The following is a 21,831-nucleotide window of genomic DNA, read 5'->3' as shown; positions in this document are numbered from 1 at the left end:
GAACAGCCTGGAACTGGCACAAAAACAGATGTGTAGACCAATGGAACAGAATAGAAACTCCAGAAATCAATCCACGCATCTACAACCAACTTATATTTGACAATGCAACTAAAATCAATCCCTGGAGCAAGGAGTCTATTCAACAAAGGGTGCTAGGAAAACTGGATCTTGACATGCAGAAGTATGAAACTAGACCCCTACCTTACACCTTACATAGAAATCCACTCAAAATGGACCAAAGACCTATATCTATGACCCAATACCATCAAATTCCTAGAGAACATTTGGGAAACTCTGTAAGACATTGGCATAGGCAAAAACTTCTGGGAAAAGACCCCAGAAGCACAGTCAATCAAAGCCAAAATTATCAAATGGGATTGTATCAAGCTGAGAAGCTTCTGCACTGCAAAAGAAACACTCAGGAAAGTGAAAAGGCAACCTTCACTTGCAAACTACGCAAGTGATAAAGGATTAATATCCAGAATCTATAAAGAGCTTTAGAAATTCAAAACTGCTCCAGATCACTAGCCATCAGGGAAAAGCAAATTGAAACCATAACGTGGTTTCACCTCACTCCAATTAGAATGGCTATCATACAGAAATCAACAAACAACAAATACTGGTGAGGATGTGGGGAAAAGGTACCCTAATTCACTGTTGGTGGTAATGTAAATTGGTGCAGCCACTGTGGAAGACATACTTCAGAAATCTGAATATCAACCTATCATATTATCCAGCCATCCCACTCCTGGGAATTTGCCCAAACCAAAAGAAATCAGGACATGAAAGAGATATCTGTAGCCTCATGTTCATTGCAACACATTTCACAATAGCTAAGATATGAAATCAACCCAGATATCCATGAGCTGTTTATTGGATTAAAAAATTATTGTATATATGCACTACGGAGTACAACTCAGCTGTAAAAAAAAAAAATGAAATCCTGTCTTTTACAATAAAATGGATGCAACTGGAAACCTTTATACTTAGTGAAATAAGCCAGTCCCAAAAATGACTGATACCATATGTTTTCCATGGTCTGAGGTAACTAATAGAGTACCTAAAATGTCATGTATTGGAGTGAAATGGATGTTTTGAGATTCAATGATTGTTCACAGTCATTGTCTCTTCAGTTGAGGAACAGTGCTTTTTTTTTTCCTTCATACTATTTGTTGAACTCTTTTACTTAGTGTGGGGTTAACTTTAGGATTATTAAATGAATTGAAAGTAGCTCTTTGCAAAAATTAAGAGCAGGAACTGGAGAGGGAGGAGGAAGAAGGGTTGGAGCATGGGTGGGAGGGATGTGGGTGGAAAGTATCACGGTGTTCCTAAATCTGTATATACAAAATACATGAAACTTTTGTAACTTAAATAAAATTTTAAAAATTATTGAAGTTGAAGGAATGACATTTACGGTGAAATCAAGGTAAGGGAAAGAACCTAGGATGTTCAAAATCTTTAGAATGACCATTTTCACTGGGACTTGGTATCTTGGAAAATGGGCCATGTAATGAGATGAGAGAGACAATCAGGAGACAGATCATGGAGCATTATTTTAAGAAATTTGAACTTCCAGTGAAGGGTATAGAAAAGTCAGGATATCATTCTAATCAGAAATGTAATGTGACATAGGTAGCTTTGAGAGGCAAAGCAGCTGAGATCAGAACCCAAAGAGAACGCCAGTACTTTAGGAGCAGACAGAGGAAGGGAAGACTAGTAAGAGAAAAGGAGCATAAGCAATCACAATTTTAGGCTTTGGTTTGTTTCTTCATCAATTTAATATTTATAGTTGGAAGTGTCCATGTTTTATGAACATTCATGTTTCTTGATATAAAATATGAACCAAACACCTTTGATTTATGAGTAAGAATATTAAAATGATAAATATTTACTGGGGTGTAAGCATAAATTGTTATAGTTTTAGCTCATTAATAATGATAGCAATAATAGCTATAAAATATGTAATGTTTACTCTATGCTATTAACTTTATAATTCATTTGTATTTAACTCATAATGAGCCAACAGGTTTATTAATACAATTCTGAGACTAGAAAAACAGGATCCAGCAATGCAGTGAGGCTGATAGCTGAATGTGTAAATTCTGGCCTTTACAATTATGGTCTTGTGGCTGTCCTCCATTGACAACATCTGTAATAGAGAACTGGAAGAATTCTGAAGCCATTTCTGTTAGGACATCCAAAATATTAGCAAGGCTGTCAGAACTTCAATTAAAAGGAGTTTGTATATTGTATCTAAAAACTCTTCCATTGTGACTAATAGTAGACTACTGCTTTCTGCAGTCCTGATACCATATCTGTGGCAACACGATGAATAACTAACAAAGCCTATCTGTCTATTAAATCTTTCTTCGGACACAGGCTTTGCACCGCATTTAAACCCTAATTATGCATTATCATTTGTTCTTATTTTCTTTACTTTTATAATACAAGGAAAAGCTCATCAAGCCAATGTAAATGATCTTGAGGCAATGTGTTCAGAGTTCCACAGACATTTTCTCCATATCTTCAGATAAGCAGCATTTTTTTAAACAAACAAGTTGTCAGAAATCATAATTCATTTGCACACTTGAAAGCTGTGGATCACTGAAAAGATGGAACTGGTGAAAAAGGCCTGCATAGCTTTGTCCTTTCTGGATAGGAAAATTGCTGAAGCATTACCCTTAACATTCCAACAGTGTAAGGATTCTAAAGAAATACGTTTCCTCTCTTTGGTCCTAACATCTGGTTGAATAACTCAGCTGATAGGTTCAGAATATATTCAAGGAACTATCAAAACAAAGATTTTTTTTAAATAAACATTTAGTAGTTCAAAAAAACCTCATTAAAATAGTCACCATGGGGGAAAACCAGAACTCTGCTGGGACGACTCATGTACATCTATTTTTATAACTTATGTGTTGAAATGTTTAATTTTCAAAGGATAGGGCACATTTACCTCTGCAGTGAGTAGGGCCTCCAAATTTCCTAGCCATATCCACTTTGAGCTCTTACCCAGTGAATGAATACTGACAGTGGGAATGAAATATATAGGAAAGAACAGCAATTATGTACATTTTTAAACTGGCCCAGCACAAACAGTCATGGAGGACTACATTTTGATTTTCTCTGACATCCCATTGAGGTCTTTTAAACATTTCTAATGAAGCTGCGGAAGGCCGCTGGCACCACAAAAGCAACTCAAGGCTTCTCTGCTCAGTCCCCAGAATTCCTCTCTTCTGTCAGCACTGCCCTGCCTATTTTGTTATTTGTTGTGTTCTCTTCTTCCTCTGAATACCCTTGTTGTGTGTCCTGTCATTATTCTTGCCGACGTCCCCGTGTTTGACGGTGCTGTTCTGATTCACTCTCAGATGTCAGCACTCCTTCAGGTGGACCTCCGGCATTTGTCCCTGGTCCTTCCTTCTGTAACCAGGAACCATGGGAAGTGATAGGCATGTGCCTTCCTTTGCCTCTTTTCACCAGGGAAAAGGTATGAGATGCACAGCCTTCTTTACAAAAACATACACTTGTGTACCATTATCCCATCCAACCCTTAGCCCACGGCTCCTCATCCAAACCTGAAGTGGTTATAGTCTGCCGAATCTGGGTTAGTGAGGGCAGGGGATAAATACTGCAGTGACTCGACTGGAGATGATATGAAGGGATCCAGGACTGCCTATCTGTTTCTGATTACTACTTTCCCCTCGTTTACAAGTGAGAACCTGTGGGAAGTGCCATTGCTATTTTTCTACCTGTCTCTCTGCTCTCCTCCCTGGCCAGGCTCCAGCAGGAAGGCAGTGACAGCTCAAAGGGTGCTGTTCCATGTGGGCCTTCTCCTAGTGGATTAGGGGCATTCTGATGCTTGCCAGCTGGCAACAAGTAAGTAACTGACTTGTCAGTCTGGCCATAAATGTAATAGAAATTTATAAACAAATATATTTGGATGAATTGTAAAAAAAAAAAAAAAATGAAGTCCTGATGGGTCCACTATAAATAGTTAATTGCCTGAAAGTTTTCAAGGGAAGGTTACAAAAAGGGATGAGAGTTTTAGACTTGAAATATTTTATTTCTGGATTAGAATTTTTTTCCGGGTTAACAAAATAGAATTTAATATCATTAGCTATTAAAGATAAATTATGTATTCCTTGTTGGATAACACTAGGTTAGAATACAATCTTACACCTCTTGAATTAATATGTCAACTAACTCTGTTTTGTTATTTTTTCTTTTTTTCATAATAAAATTGGGCTTGAGGAATTTGAATTTCAAAGTCACTGATATGTGAGTTGTCATAGTGTAAGCATGGGTGACTGTCGCTCCCCCTCTTCGTGGAGGAACGACACAAAACCCTGCCTAGGCTTCATATCCGAGTCACGGCACCATTATGTCGCTCCCCCTCTTCGTGGAGGAACGACACTAAACCCTGCCTAGGCTTCATATCCGAGTCACGGCACCATTATGTCGCTCCCCCTCTTCGTGGAGGAACGACACAGGACCCTGCGCTGTTCTTTTGTCTGCTCGGCCCTCCCCGGGTTTGCTGCTGGTTCTTCCCGGGTTGGCTACCGTCCCTTCCACCTCCGTGGAAGGGCGGCTCCCCCTGGCCACTTTCCCCACTTCCGCGGGGGAGCGGCACACCGCCGGTCGGCTCTCTCGGGGGCTGCTCAGGTGTTCCTCTTAGATGTTCCCCTTAGATGTTCCTGGTGCATGTTGTCTCTCTCCTCCTTTATAGTCCTCTTCCGCCAATCCCAACTCGGCTGCCCACACGCCGGGTGCGCAGCTCTCCTCCAATCAGGAGCGGCTCCTGAAGCTTGTCAAGTTGGCAAGAGGCAGCTGCGTAGAAGCTGTTTTCTCCTCTCCCAGCGCCATATTGTGGGAGAGCAGATGCATAGAATAAGTCTTAATTCCAGTAACTTAGTCTAGTCCGGGTTGCTCCCCACAGGTGACAATTTGAATTGTAGACAGGTTGACTGAGGAAAAGAACAATGCTTGTGATTTGCACTGCTGACACTGAATACTGCTTCCTGGATTGCCGCCAGGTGATTTTAGAGGAGTATGGCTACCCCTGTGCACAGGGGATTTCAAAGAAGGAGCTAATATCTGTAATTTTACTTTGGCGATGTATTCCCTAGAGTTATCTGCTGTGACATTCCTTTCTATTATTTATGGGTTATTTTGAGGAGTTCCTAGATATCTTATTATTCAGAACTCTTCAGAGAAATAGAACAATAGGAGATAGATGATAGATACATAGAGATACAAAGGAAAAGATTTATTATTGGATAGGTTCATGTGATTAAGGAAGCTGAGAGTTCTAACACTCTGCCATCCTCAAGCTTGAAACCCAGTGAAGCCACTGTTGAAGTTCTAGTCCAGCCTGAAGGCTTGGACACCAGGGGCACCGGTGGTAGAGGCTGTAGTCCAAGTACTAAGGCTTGAGAATTAGGGATGGAGAGGGTAGTCACCGGTTCAGGTAAAAAGGTCTGGCAAACATGGGTGCCAAAATGTAAGGACAGAAGATAGGAGACCCAGTTCAAACAGTGAGTAATTTTCTCCTCCTCTGCTTTTTTGTTCTATTAAGGCCCTCAGTGGACTGGATGATGCCCTTCAAAGACTGTTGAGGGTGATCTTATTTCAGTCTAGCAATGTAATGTGCAAAGAGAGAGAAGGAAAGACAAAGAGAGATCGTCCATCTGCCAATTCACTCCCCAGATGACTGTGATGGCCAGTGCTGGGCCAGCTGATACTAGCAGCCAGGAGTTCTAGATTATCTAGGTCTTCCACGTGGGTGGCAGAGGCCCAAGGACTTAGGACATCCTCTGGTGCCTTCGCAGGTGCATCAGCAGGGAGTCTGATTGGAAACAGAGCAGCCGGAACTCAAATGGGCACCCACATGGAATACTCACTCTGCAGGTGGTGGCTTAGTGCACTGCTCCACAGCACTGGCCCTGACACCTAAAATTAATCATCAGAGTATCCTTATCTGACAACAGAGGAGAGGAGGATTAAGGTCCCATTATAAATGAAATCCCTCAGTCCATCTACCCATTACTCTAGTTCCCTAGGGAAGGAAGAAAAATAGCAAAAGCATGTAATGCCATGAAAACAAATGGAAAGGAAGAGAACTGGGGTTGAGAATCCTAAGGGAAACAGAAGTGTCTTGGGAGCAATATATACAGTTTTATTTAGTGGGAAATGATAAAGATATTTAAAGGTATCTCATGCCTTTCCTCTACATTTGCTCCTTTTCTGTTACTTGGATCCTGACTTATTTTGCAAAAGGATTTTAACATAGCTTTTTAAAATAAAAGACAAATGTACAATAAACCTGAAAATTAGAAATAAAATAAAATCTAACTTCATCCCAGACAAACTTGCTTAACATTCCCTTATCACCTCTTGTACAAGTTTCAATGTGTAACAGATAGCAGTATATATTTATGTCATTCAGGGCATCATTTTCTAGGCTTTGAAAACATGTTATGCAATGTATAGAACACATTTTTTTAAGAAAAAAAATGCTAAGAAGAAACAAAAAAGACCCAAGGAAACAAGCCAAGAGAAAAATTCCTGCTTTCTGCTTTGCCAAAAAGTCTCTCTCTTGGGAACAATTTGCATACATTATAATATTTATGAAGAAACTGCATGCAAGATATTTAGCGACCCCTGAAATAATTCTATAGGCTTTGAACGCACAAATCCAAGTAAAATGGTGAACAGTAAGCATTAAAGAGCACAAGATAATTTTAAAACAGTTGCTGTCAGCTACTGCACACTCTGGATGTAAGAGCAAGAATGCTAACTATCACACAGCTTTGAAAAATATCAATTCTGGGCATTATCATTTAAAAAAATTATGATTGTTTATTCTCATCTCTCCTTTATTCATAAATCCACCTAATATTATAGGGAGTGTTGGAAATGGCCACAAATATACCATAAGCATTTAAAATTTTGGGCAGTGACATAGTTAAAAAAAATTTCTGTTTTGCTAGTACCATTTATTAAAAAGACTCCCACAATGTCCTTTGCACCTCTGTCAAAAATCAATTGGTTTTATGTGTTCTCTCTTCTATTTATTTGTAGGTTGTCTCTTTTGTTCTGTTGACATATGTGTCAGTTTTTATGCAAATACTATACTGTTTTAATTACCATAACTTTGTAAAATGCTTTGACATCAGGTATTGTGATACCACAGCTCAATTTATTTATTTATTTAGCTTAGGGTCAATTTGGCTATTCTGGGTTTTTTGTGGCTCCACATGAATTTTGGAATTTTTTCCCTAATTCTGTAAAGAATGTTATTGGTATTTTGATAATGATTTCATTGAATCTGTAGATTACTTTAAGTAGTATGGGCTTTTGGATGATTTTAATTCTTCCAATCTCTGAACAAGGAATAGTTTTCCATTTTTTTGTGTGTGTCCTCAATGATTTCTTTCATTAGTGTTGTATAAGCAAGTTTCATACTTGGTTGAAAGCATGATATATAATTATATGCCCAGTACCTCAGAAGAAGCCCCCTGGGCTTATGATCTTAATATGATAAAATTAACAAAATAATTTTCAAGGGAGAAAAAATATTCTTTTCCTTTGATAGCAGCTAATTAAGAGACAAAATAATAGGAAACATGATATCATGGAAAACAAAGCCATCTGAACACCAAGAAATAGCCATGAAGCTAATGTGTTAATAAAAAATTTAAATTGATACATATATATTGGACATATGAGATGCAGTGTGATGTTCTGACACATGGATGCATTGCATAATATATAAATGAAGGTAAAAACATACCTATCTCTTCAAACACATCATTTTTTAAGGGTAAAATCATTCAAAATCCTTTCTTCTAGCTTTTTTGGAAGCATATTATCATTATCCCGTATCCAACAAAGCATCAGAAGTTATTTCTCCTGTCTAACTATGACTTTAGTACCCATTAATTAACTTTTCCTCACTCCTTTCTTCCTCTTACTCTCCCCAGCCCCAGAGAGGCATAATTCTATTTACAACTTCTATAAGATCATATTTTCCACATATAAATGAGATCATGTTTCCACTTTTGACACGTTATTTTTACTCAGGCCATTATGTTTTGAAGTTGGGTTGAGATATTATAAAAGGAGATAATATAAAGGACTAGCTATTCCTTCTGAAGCAACTATTAAAAAGAACCAAGAAATTCTACATAACTATGGTTGGATGTAGAACAGTTAAATTTTAGGATGACTAACTGGAAAAGGTAGACTTTGCGTAATAAATCATTAGGTAGATTAAAGGTTACCAAATGCCATTACTAGAAGGAATTGTGCCTAAACCATGTTTGGTTTAAGCCTTTGAAGAATATAAGTTATCTGAGGGAAAGATTCTTTAAATCACGAAAGATATGACTGCTTAAGAATAGACAACATCACTATGTTCCTAAATCTGTATATATGAATTACATGAAATCTGTTTACCATAAATAAAAACAGCTAAAAAATAAAATAAAGAACAGACAGATCCTATGGCCAGAAATAATGGTGAATGGCTTATGGTTGGAGCAACTGACTTGATATACAGGAGTGAGAACTCAGGAAAGTATAAAATGATACAAAAGGAAGGTGTCATTTTAAATCCCTCTTTTGCTGGGAGGCTAATCATGAATGCTTAAAACTCTCTCCTTAAGAGATTGATTTATGCAGGGGCAGAGAGGAAAAGTGACACACAGGTCTCACTGGTATTACTGTGATGCCAAGATGTTCTAAACTAACCACGTTTTGTCCAAAATGGAGACTGAGTTACGACATAATGATGCAAAGCTGTTATCTATACCCTGGTATATATTTCTTGGCATTATGATTCAGTTTCAGTTTCTTCATTTCTCTAATATGTAATTCATTCTGTAGGATGCTCTGGATTGCTAATTAATATAAAGTAATACCATGAGATATGAGTAGATTCTCATATTTCCACCTAGAATTGGAATAGGCTGTAACCATAGAGAAAATACATCAAACACGTTCAGTTTCAGAAATAAAAGTTTACAAAGAATTCCAACAAAAGTGATGGACTAGGAATATCATTGGTGTGACATCTTAAATAAGATAATATTGCCATTTAATTAATTTGTGAATTTTACAGATAAAGATGAATTTATTTAGTGAATTTTCATCTCCAACTATAAAAAACTATACTTGTGGACATTTTGAACACAGATTATATCTTTAAAACATTTATTTTGTTTATTTTTATGTGGTAAAGAATATATCTATTGTCCTGACTCATTTCACAGAGTTATATTCAAGACTGTTCTTAAAATATTTGTTTCAAACTTCAGTCTAACTTCTTTTTGTAACTTTAAACTTTGAGAAAAAAAGAACTGAAGACAAAACATACAAGTTGGTCCCTAATTTTTTTTTTCTTTTTGAAATACAATATATTGCTAGGATTCTAGTTTCTAAACAAAATACAGAACTGAAAAATAATATATGTAAACTTCTTTAATTATGCTTCCACTGAAAAATTAAATTATATTAAACATTTATAAAATGTATGGATTTTTAATAACGTAATTTATTAGTTATTTACCTCAACTCTCCAACACATGGGGAGGTCACACGGGTTCACTTATCAATCTTTAGAGTCTGGTAGGTAAAGATAAAGTAAAAGCTTGCCCAGGAAACAGCAGCATTCTGCTAACTATCTATCATCATTGTCATGGCCATTTAATTACTCATTTAAAGTTTTATATTTCAAACTCAACAATATATTTCAAATTGCTATTAAGATGTCCCAAAACATCAACTCATTTGCACTTAAGTTAAATGACATATTGATGTTACGATTGCACCTGAACTATAATCATGGCAATTTTTAAAGATGTACTACTGTGAAATTGTAACATATTTACATTTCCTGACATAAAGCTCCTTGGTATCTTTGGAGTTGATAGGAGTTGCCTTTTGTATGCTTCTAAATGGCTGGTTACTGGGGTTCCCCAGAGAACTTCTGGATAGAGTTTGTCACGGGAAAGACAAAACTACAAATTTAGAGGGTTGGGACTTTGAGCCTCACCTCCTCAACCTCTGGGCAAGGGAGAAAAGCTGAGGATTAAACTGATCACCAATAAATGGTCAATGATGCAATCAATGATGCCTGCATAATGAAGTATTCATAAAACTGAAAAGGTCAGGTTTTGGAGGACTTCTGGGTAGCTAAACTTTCCATGGAGGTTCTGGCGAGGAACTGAAAATCCTGTGCCCCTTCCCCTACGCACTGCCATGTTCTTGGTTTCCATTTGTCTGTTCATTTGCATCCTTTTATAACAAATGAGAAAGTGACAATTAGTTTTGCTGATGTAGATGAGGAATCAGGACTTACCCCTGTCTGTGTCATACAGGAAGACAAAACAGTTCCACTCATAGTGATCCAGCAGACTCAAGAGTGCTCCTCGTAAGGAGGGCCTTAGCTGCAGCACAAACTGGCTCTCTCCCTCTGTAGGGAAACTTGGTGTGATGAGGGAGATGTGCAAGGCGCTGCAGAATGAGGTCAAAGTATGCACTGACCTCTTGTCATAGAGTCCAAAAATGGCAAAGACTCCTCTGGAATACTGGGAACAGACTGCAAAAAAAGGAAGAAACATCAAGCATTAGACATTTAAATGTATTGACTTTAAAATCTACATACTATGCAATTAAGAAACAATTACTGATTTTTTAATGATTCAGGAATATGAGACAAAGGGTAAGTGAAGTATGATCATTCATGAATTCTTGCTTGTATTTAAAATCCTGCATTGAGTCAAGGTGATTTGAATTAAAGTCCTGCAATAAGAAACTGATTTGAGGGACTGGCATTGCCGCGTAGCAGGTAAAGCCACCTCCTGCAATGCCTGCATCCCATATGGGCACCAGTTCATGTACTGGCTACTCCACTTCCAGTCCAGCTGTTAGCCATTGGACTGGGAAAAGCAGCAGAAGATGATCCAAGTACTTGGGCCTCTGCCACCCATGTGGGAGACCAGGAAGAAGCTCCTGGCTTTGGCCTGATCCAGCCCTGGCTGTTGGGGCCATCTGGGAAAGTGTACCAGCAAATGAAAGATCTTTTCTGTCTCTCCTTCTCTCTCTCTAGCTCTGACTTTCAAATAAATAAGTAAATCCTAATAAAAGGAAACCTGATTTGAGTCAAGAGAAAATTTGACTCAAATTAAGTAATATCTTGTCTTCCATGGTAATGTGGTGAATCCCATTCTACAGGATAAGTGTCACAAATCTAAATTTTTTTCTTTATCTTTTTTACTTACATGCAAAAATGTAATATGCTTTTTTTTCAATGTACTTTATTTTTAATTTCTGATTGAAAGGCAGAGAGATAGCTGCCTAGACCCTCCATCTACTGGTTCACTACCCAAATGCCTGCAATAGCTCAGACTGGGCCAGGCCCAAACCAGGAGCCAGGATCCAGGTGCCAGAAAATCAATCCATATCTCCCATTTGGTTGGCAGGGGCCCAGGTATTTGTGGTATCATCTGCTGCTTCTCAGGATGCATATTACCAGGAATTTGGACTTAAAAGCAGGACTCAAACCTAGGCATTCCAATACAGCTTCCAATACAGGCAGTATTTCAATATTAATTGAAGGAACACTTAAATTACATTGATACCACCCTTTCTAAGTTATATGCATCTGCTTTCTATTCTTGAATTGGATTACATTTGTTGTCCAACATAAAAAAAGCTACCTCTTCTTCTAAATGAAGTTTTGTTTTTTATCACAACTTTAGTGCCATCATGAATCATATTGGAAAGCAGAAATTAAGCTGTCTAAAAAATAATTATTGGACTCAGAGTCTTAGTAAATTGGGGCCAGTATGTAAGACAAAGCAATTCCAAAACCCAATATTATTAAGACTACCAGAAGTAACAGGGCCCTAGGGAAACAAGTACATAGTCTCCCATTGTTTTTCTTTCTCTGTACTCCCAGTTGTTAGAAGGATGACAAGGCAATATCACAAAGAAAAAAAAATGATTCTTTTTAAAATTCTTTCCCAATGATATTTTATTAACTCTTCACATTACTTATTTCTGGTCTCAATTGCATGACTCTTCCTAAGTTACATTAGGAAATTTACATTAGTAAAGAACATAAACCTGCAATAGAGAAGTTTTTTGTTTACACCATAAAGTATGTCTGTCTGAATTCCAAATTCTTTTAGCTTATCATGTGTGACTATGGTCCTATTTCTCCTTGGTTTATATTGTGAGTTTAATGAGTGTTTAGGCCCATAAAATTTTTGTTTTCTGATTTTATTTATTAATTTTAACTATTAAGTTCATTAATAAGCCAGGAGTACTGAATAACCTAGGTGTATTTATCTTAGGAGTAGTTTATTGTGTTACAAAGAAATTTATTTAGCTTCATTAAAACATTGCTAGACACTGGAAAAATTGATTATCTTAATAATAGTTGTGTATTCTACAGGATCTAGTTTTAGGAAATCATGAAACAATTCAATATGATAATTCAATAAAACATGGAGATTTTTCTTTGGTTCTTGTTTATCATGTCTCTTGAAATTGGGAATAGAGTCTAAGCAATGCAATTACAAGTGCAGAAGGTAAAGATCAACAGAAAATGAAGCTGCCAGTTATCATTAGATTATGTGTTCTAAGAAATATACAAGTTTTTCAAAACTTAAGCCTAACTAAGGAACCAGAATCAATATTCAAATGGGCAATACTTGGATAGAATTAACATTAAGATACAGAGGAAAGACAACAATCTTTGCTAACAAATTAAAAAATTTAGTATTTTTAGCTATTAGCCAAGTGACCTGGGTTGATTTTATCTTATTTTCATTAAACATAAATATATCAATGGCAAGGATTGAGATATTGTATGTAAAATTGCTATTCTATGAGATGTGAGGCAATTAGTAAAAGGCAAACTTTAAACTTTCTGTATGCATGTATATAGTTGAAATATATTATTTCTTAGGATTAGAAGACAAAATAGAAGGAGGTATTCATATTCTACATTAAAATGATACTTATTTTGATAGATAATATATTCAGGTTCAATAAAAATTTCAATTAATTCAGGTACTTGGATTTTATCACTTGAATACTTTGAGCAACAAGGAAGACTTGTTCTGACAATGTGAGTTTCTGTCATTTCCTCGCAATATATGAAGAAGATCAAAATTTAACCTTTGGAAATCTTGAGTTTTAATCTAATTCAAGCCCTTTAACTTAGGCAATCTGATAAATCAAATCAAGTTTCTGGATAGGCCCTTCAGCTTGTGGATGTTCCACCAAGGATTGGGATATAGGTGTTTAACTGCTATCTTGATTTTCATGCAAATGATGGATGGCACTCAATCTTTACATGGCACATAATCTGGTTCAATTACTTTTTATTTTAATTCCACTGAAAAAATAAAGTTGAAGAGCTTTAGAATCCAGACATAAGGTAGATCCTGGGGCCAGCATTGTAGCTGCTGCCTGGGACACCTGCATCCCATATGGGCGCCAATTTGTGTTCTGGCTGTTCCATTTCTGATCCAGCTCCTTGTTAAGACCTAGGAAAAGCAGTGGAAGATGACCCAAGTGCGTGGACCCCTGCCACCCATGTGGAAGACCCCTTGAAGCTCCTCGCTCCTGGTTCCAGTCTGGTCCACCCTTGGCCATTGCAGCCATTTGAGGAAGTATACCAGTGAATGGATGATCTCTGTTTTCCCATATCTCTCTGTAACTCTCTCTAATAAATAAATAAATAATCATTTTTTAAAAATCTTATTTTTCAGCATAAGGATGAAACTACACATAACTTTAGTGCTTGTTCAAGCAAATATAAACAAACGGCATCTATAAGTCATGCACTACAACTTGTTCATGCATATAATGATCTTTCATAATACTGCCTGTTGTAGCACTTTAAAACCATACAGTCTTCAAGCTTTAGTCTTTAAATTATGTGTTTTTTTTAGGAACTCTTGGATTTCCCTATGAAGACTTGTATAAGTTTCTTTGGGAACCTTTGGTGAGACAGCTTAAGTAGATGCTGGCTCCTTCACCTGGTGTCCTTCTCAGCACCCTTTTCCCAAAAATCCCACAGCAATTCTGCCATCATCTACTTCAAATACCGATCTACTTCTACCATAAAATTTATGTGCAAAATGTATTACACTGTTAACTAAAGTTCAAAAACAACTAGTGGTCTTTTGCACAAAACCGCTCTACTGCTTATTCCTTCTTTATGGTTTTAAATGTAATTGTTACAACTCCTTACTATTCTGATGCTCACCATACCATGTAACTTATTTACATTTATTTTACTGGGCCTTAATAGTTTTCTGATGTTTAATCACCTGTTATCAGCTTTCATTCATTTGCATTATTATATATATTCCTTTCTTTTCTCCTTTTCTGTCTTCATCAGCTGTCTGCTGTTCTGCCTCTATTCTGTGTATATATTTTGAAACTATAGTAGGTCTCAGACTAACAACTTGCCTCTGGAAATATTCTGTCAGTCATATTTTAGAGACTTCCAATTGTAGTATTATCTTTTTAAGTCTATTTTTCCTATTTAATCTAGATCGCAGGCTTGGCAGGGGAGGGTTATTTGATTTTCTGTGTATGGAGATTGGCTGTCAGTCAAATGTTTAATGTTATTTTATCAGTGTGATACCTTGGGCAGCATTTTATTTAGTCCAGTAGATTCAAATTTTAAAATATAATTATTTCCATATTTAGAATTACTCTCTAGCTTTGGAAGCACTCTAAAATCACAAGTATGCTTGGCAATAACATTACATCTGTGGTTACTTAGTATACAAATAATTACGCAAACAGTGGGACTTCTTAAACACATAATGCAGACATAAATTAATGGTAGTAAGCTAAGGTGAGTATGAATGTGGTGCAGTGGGTTAAAGCCCTGGCCTGAAGCACTGGCATCCCATATGGGCACCGGTTTGAGACACGGCTACTCCACTTCCAATCCAGCTCTCTGCTGTGGCCTGGGAAAGCAATAGAAGATGGTCCAAGTCATTGGGTTCCTGCAATCACATGGGAGACCCAGAAGAAACTCCTGGCTCTTGGCTTCGGATCAGCGCAGGACCGGCCGTTGTGGCCATCTGGGGAGTAAACAGGCGGATGGAAGACCTTTCTGTCAGTCTTTACCTCTCTTTGTAGCTCTGTCTTTCAAATAAATAAAATAAATCTTTAAAAAAAAGAGAATACATAAAAGAGAAACAAACTGAACTTTAATGTTCTCCTATAGTTACAAAATATAACAGACAAGAATTAATGCCTAGTCACTAAGTAGATGTAATGATATTAGATTGAAATATATGTGTAATGAAATATATATATAATTGAAATATATATGTAATGATATTAGATTGAGATACAAACACTAATCAGGGTAAGACTTCGAATGAAAGAATTGAATTGTAATTTAAAGTGCATATTCTATATTCTGCTTCACTAATCAGATCATTTTGATCATGTATTGTGTAAATAAACACATAATACAAACACATGGTCATACTTCATTCAAATTTTACCTGATATCAATTATATATGTTTGCTCATCAGGTGATCACCTAGTTTCTTTCCAGATGCCACATTCCAGATGTCAAATTAAGTCAAATTATTACATAATTAGTAATGATGTGTAGCCCCATAACACTACAAATCAAATGACTGACATGGCCTTAGTTCACTGTTTCTCAGAGGTGGTAGGTAAATCTAAGAGGGGTAATGAATGTAGCATGATCACTGCAGTGTAGTTAGAACGCATGGTCTGCATTTTTGTCTATTGTGATTCTCTGTCTCCTGTATCTTCAGTTCTCCTCCTTATAAGGGCTTCTCCTAACTACTTTTAAACAAGCTCATTTTTTTTGGAGAGAAGGAGAGGCACAGAGAGAGAGAGGTCTTCATCCTCTGGTTCACTCCCCAAAAGGCCCCAATGGCAGGAGCTGTGCTAATCCAAAGCCAGGAGCCAGGAATTTCTTCTGGGTCTCCCACACAGGTGCAGGGGCCCAAGGACTTGGGCCATCTTCTACTGCTTTCCCAGGCCATAGCAGAGGGCTGGATTGGAATTGGGGGTACTGGGACTCAAACCAGCACCCATATGGGATGCCAGCACTGCAGGTGGTAGCTTTTCACCACAGCGCTGGCCCCCAAGCTCATTTCTTTTTTCATTTTACAAAGCAAAGAACTTTCTTTAGTCCATGATTCCTATCTCTTGTCATCTTGTCACAACCACCAGTAATTATGTAAGTTTGTTTATTTTTATTTATTTGAAACACAGAGTGACAGAGACAGACATCCAACTGCTGGTTCACTTCTCAAATGCCTGCAACAGCCAGGGTTGGGCCAGTGAGGATCCTGGAACTCCATTCGGGTCTCTTTCATGGTGGTGGGGACCCAAGTGCTCAAGCCATCAACTGCTGCCTCCCAAAATGCTTATTGGAAAGAAGTTGGGTCAGGATCGGAGGCAGGACTTGGTCCCAGTTACACACAATCTTGAAGGAGTTTTCTACTTACGTTCTTTCCAACTCATCTTCCTAGCCACCACTCTCATCAACTTTGCTAATGGCTAACGACCTCCTAAGTCTTACATTTTCGCTGATATTTACTGGAATCCTCTGCTGTGTTGGTACTTTTGGGTACTTCTTTCAAATATTTCCTTGATGTTCATTCCTAACACCACAGCTATGTTCTCTTTGAGCCCTCTGGGCATTTCTTAGTGTTTTTGAATACTTCTTTTCCTCTGCTCCTTTAAAGTCAGTGCACCTTAATGTTTTCCTCTCTGCTTGCTTCCTTACTTTAAATATATTTCCTAGGTGAATATACATGGAGATTGAGTATCACAATTAAGTTTTGGAGAAAATGTTAAATCATATAGCTACAGAGTGTAACATTGATTGGCATCTTGGAAATAGGATGAGGTATACAAACATACTTGTCAAGTTTAAATTCTAGCTGCAGTTAGACATTGACATTAAAAAATGTAAAAGTAAAACATTTCTTACAGAACGAGAGTGTCTGTAAAACACATGAGCAGGGTTCTAGAAGTAACATACACCTCAGCAGCCTATATCAGATGCATTCTACCTCTCTTGTTAACATGGAATTCTCCAGAAGGCACCTAGTTGCTAATTTAATCACCATTCGTTTAGTCATGGTCCCTCAAATTGTTGCATTCACTTCAAATCTTTCTCTAGAACACCAGAACCATGTAAATTTTCTTTTGCCACTTTTGTATCACAGTGAATTTTCAGAAATTGGTTGCAACAGTATTTCCTGTCTCTTTTTCCCTTTCTTTCTTTCTCCTTTGTCTCTCAAAGAATACAATTTTAAAAGTAACTAAAAATTCTTTTTAATAATTATTTTTATGTTATAATTGGAAATTTCTGGAATAGTCTATGCTCCCTGTGTTCCTAAGATGATGTGGTCTAAGGTTGGAATTTCACCCAATTTTGTGCTTGGCATAACTCCTAAAACATCTTTGCCTTTCTATGAATTACCAATCCTAATGGTGCAGAAATTTCACTTTCTGTAAACTTTCTCTGATTACCTTTCACCAAATTAGTAATCTCTCTTCTTTTGTGCTTTAATAGTCTATGCATTTATAGAAAACTGAATTTTTTGTATTTAGTATAATTATTTCTAATATTATTTGTGTCTGGAAATGAGCTAGCCATGAGCTTCTTAGGATTCTTATTCATGTTATATTTCTGAGGAATATATTCTCTGAAAGAACAAATGAATAAATCAATAACAACACTTATAGTAAAAGTGTCATTTTATACAACTTCATGCAGTATTATTCTCTCAGGAACTTTATTCCTTCATTAGCTTATATTTAATGCAATTATTTATTTCTTACCAACTAGGTTTATACAATTATGATCAGACCTCACATGTGGCAAATATATCACATAAATGTTTACAAACATGTTAAACTTATTATAACAACAATTGTTGGGTGGTACTAACCAAAAATCTTGTCTATTAATATTGGAGGAGGCAGCTGTATTCATCTCAGTTACAGAAATAGAATGTGATGAGTCAGTAAGTTCTTGGGAAAAGAATGGTCAGCAAACCATTGAGGGAAAACAAGCAAGTGGAAAAACAGGAGGAGACAGAATGTTTATTTTGTTAAGACCACAACAGTGATGTAAGCTAAGAGCAAGGTTGGAACTAGGCCAGGTAGGATAAAAGTCTCAAAATGGATTAAATTCTACAGGCCCCATTAGTGATTGCCATGTTTTTGAGAGTCTCATATTAACAGTATTTTACTCATGAAAACAATGTAAGTAATAATTAGAACAACATAAGAATTAGCAACTATGATTTACAGATAGAACTAGGAAGCAGTTTGAGATGAGTTTGTACGCAGGCAAAGGTGATCTAATGAGGATTGTCAATTAAAGACATTGTGCTGGCTCTCCTAGCTTGGGACTGAAGAGCCATTGGTTCTTCCCTGTCATGGATTAGTCAGTATAAACATACATTTTGTGCTTATCTACTATCTTACCTATTCTACCTGGAGTTCATAAGTACATGGGTGGAAACTCAATAACTAGACATGTTCTCTTTCTCTGACGACTTTGTAAAATTGGCTCAAGTTGAGAATCTAAAGCCTTGAATAATCCTCCTAGCCCTTGGATTCAACAAGAACTGATAGGTTAAACAGAAGACTGAAAAAATAACAATGCCATTATCTTCCTTTATGTAGATACTTATCATTTACAAAGAACTTTTTCATATACAACTTCATTCATTATTACTATTATGTTGTTACTGTTATCAACCACGTTTTGTAAGAAAGAAAATTACAGCTGTAACTTAAAGGAAATATATATTACAGTCATTTTTCTAGCATTGCACATTTCTTTTTGGAGCTCTATTTTCTTCCTATTTAGTCAGTAACATTGGAGTCTAGAAAAAATTTTTAAAGTTTTTCTTGTATTAAAAGGCTTAATGATTTACCCCAATTTGAAACCCACTATATCCATAGCAACAGAAACATGAATGAGCCTGCAGCTGGAAAATGTGTCCATTATGGTGGAATCAATAAAACTGGAAGCACTATGAGAAAGTTGACCCAGAATCAGTGTAACATACTGCATGTGATCACTAGTCCTGGAAAACAGGAAAAGAGCATATCAGAAAAGAGAAAGATATTTAAACTATTTAAATTGCCTCTTATTTTACCCAATTTGTATATTATGTGTAGGGCACATTGGTTAAAGCATTGCTAGTTTTTGAGCTAAGATAACAGGAGTTATGATTTTACAGTGTATCTGTGGCAGGTATCAACAACTTGAAACCTTTTTCTACAGGATTTACTTATTCAATAACGTGTATGTATGTACGTATGTGTATATACATATTTATTTATTTGAGAAGCAGATAAAGACACACACACACAGAATTTCATTTGTTGGTTGACCCTCAGATGTCTGCAACTGCCAGGCTTTGGTCAGGGTTGAAGTTGGGAGCTAGAAACTCAATCCAGGTCTCTTCTGTTGATGGTATGAACCCAGTTACTTGAGCCATCAGCATTGACTCCCAGGGTCTGCATTACCAGGAGACAGAGCCATGGCATTGTTAATGTGTAGGCTAAACAACTATGTGTATCCCTCACCTTTTTTTTCAATCAAATATGAATATTTTGATGTGAGGTATGCATTCCTCAGTAAGTCACAGGATCCATAACTCCCTGTTATTACTACTACGTCACTTCAGGTATTTATGCTAACTGTAAGATTTAATAGATATTTGAATTTGTTTTTTATTTATTTTTTGACAGGCAGAGTGGACAGTGAGAGAGAGACAGAGAGAAAGGTCCTCCTTTGGATAACTAGTCTACACATTTTCAACATAAACATAACCATTTTATTGCTTTTGAGAAATTGTATAAAGTAGTGTAAAATGTATTTTTATTGGTATTTTCTCCTGTAATAGAATGCACTGCAGGAAAAAAAGGTAGATTTAACACTGCCACTAATTCTTTTATTCTTTGTTCTGTCTAGTTAATTTCAGTCATTGTGTTAAATCTTTTAAATAAAATGCATTAATACAATTAACACAGCACTTCCACAGAGTCACAGTATGGTGCACAAGACAGAGATATAAAGCAATGCTTCAAGATGGTGAACATAATACAGGCCAAGCAGAAGGCAGTAGGAAGCACTGAAGAGGAGTGCTTAGCAGAGGACATAGGGCAGGTGGACAGGAGCGAGTAATAGCTGTCTGGTGAGGGTGGGTTGAAAAAGTAACTGAAGACATAGAAGTTAATAAGTCGATAATGTAGTAGACCAAGAAGGAGAACATAAGGAAGAAAAATAGGGTAGATACAATAAGCATAAAGTACAGAGATCATATCTGGTAAATACTTAGGAGTTAAATAGAATCTATTAAACTATGGGATGAGGAGGATAAAGAAGAGATAGGGCAAGGAGGAAAAAAAGACTGAAAGATGCCTTTTGGTCTTCATCTTGTGTGAAAGGGTGGATAAAGGTGGGATCACCTGGGAACAGCTTAAATAGCTTCAAAAGATTCTGCTTAGATAGTATGGAAGAAATCCAATTTTTCATGGAAAACGCTGGATTCTGTTGTAGAAATGTGCATTTGCAGTGTAAAAGGTGAAGCATTAGCCACACAGAAGAGTATGTACAGCAACAAGAAGGAATGGGTTAAATGTACCACTTTTAAAGTAAGTGGTTGTAAAAGTCAATATGAGTTTCTTTTGGAAGAATTTTCAGTGAAGTTCTGGTCTGAGGATAAAACTTTGGGAAACAAATCATTTCAAAAATTATAACAGCCATTATCAGAAGAGCTTGAACTCTGGTAGACGCAACCAAAGTGGAATTTTTCAAGGAATAAAAGCTCAAAGGTATCAAATGTTATGAAGAAAAATTCTGCAAATTTGCAATTAATGACTTATCTTTACAAGTCTATAGTTCTCTGTGAGACTTTATAAAATTGCTATTAACATTATAGTATTTATTTAAAAGCAGAATAAACATATGCTGTATCATATGGATGATGTCCTTGAAATAGAGAAAGGTCATGGAACTTCATTTCCTGAATTTCAATTTTTTATTAAAATCACATTAAACTCCTCAAGAACAATGATATCTAGAAGTGTTAGGCAAATAAATGTATATCAATTTCTTGAATGAAAACATAGAGGTAGGAAGATGAAGCCATGACATAGACACCTGGGTTAGGTACATGAAATACAAAACCCTGTCACCAGAGCAGTCAAAACTCTTTGTACTTTGCAAACATATACAAAGACCCTCTCATAGTACACACTGACTTCTAAGACATAATAAACAACGTGAGTCATAGTAAATTCCTACAATACATTCTTGGGTCTACTGTTGTAGCAACAACTGGATAAGATATCAGTCAATCATGGCCTTCAATAATGGTGCATGCTAAACTGTCTTCAAAGTACAGGGTATCAAGCAAAATCACATTTTTGCATAGGATAAATTAGAGCATATTCATAGGCTGAGTGATTAGACACAGTAGAGATGGAGCTAGGATACAGAAGAGAGAAAGGTTATTCATTGAGCAAGATTCCAGAAAAATAGAATTTATGGGGTTAAGGAGAGATATACGATTGATCTTGAATAGGATGTGCAAGTATATCAAGGATTCCTCTTTCATAGTTTTCATAAATCAAAAGAATACATACCATGTATAAGGGTTCATAGCTTATGATAGTGTTGATGCAAGAGAAAATAGTATAGCTATGAGATTTGACAAGGGTGTTTAATGTCACATAAGTGTCAAATAGTGGTAGACTTTAGAAGAAGAAAC

General features: G+C 36.6%; 1 protein-coding gene across 8 annotated transcripts in view; it reads right to left on the bottom strand.

Moving 5' to 3' along the window:
- Positions 1 to 21,831, bottom strand: part of GRIA4 (glutamate ionotropic receptor AMPA type subunit 4) — a 390,923-nt gene that overhangs the window by 223,696 nt on the left and 145,396 nt on the right. For all 8 annotated transcript variants that reach the window (XR_016219762.1, XM_070077585.2, XM_051819991.3 and 5 more), the window contains one exon: positions 10,361 to 10,600. Coding sequence is in view for 7 of the 8 variants with exons in the window: in XM_070077585.2 (XP_069933686.1) it covers positions 10,361 to 10,600 (240 nt within the window). In the remaining variant the exon portion in view is untranslated. The remainder of the gene's footprint in view (positions 1 to 10,360; positions 10,601 to 21,831) is intronic.

This window comes from Oryctolagus cuniculus, chromosome 1 (assembly GCF_051225735.1).
Source record: "Oryctolagus cuniculus isolate XC-2025 breed Fujian yellow rabbit chromosome 1, ASM5122573v1, whole genome shotgun sequence".
Taxonomy (NCBI): domain Eukaryota; kingdom Metazoa; phylum Chordata; class Mammalia; order Lagomorpha; family Leporidae; genus Oryctolagus; species Oryctolagus cuniculus.
Note: the sequence above shows the minus strand (reverse complement) of the source record. Positions and strands in the feature narration are given on the sequence as shown.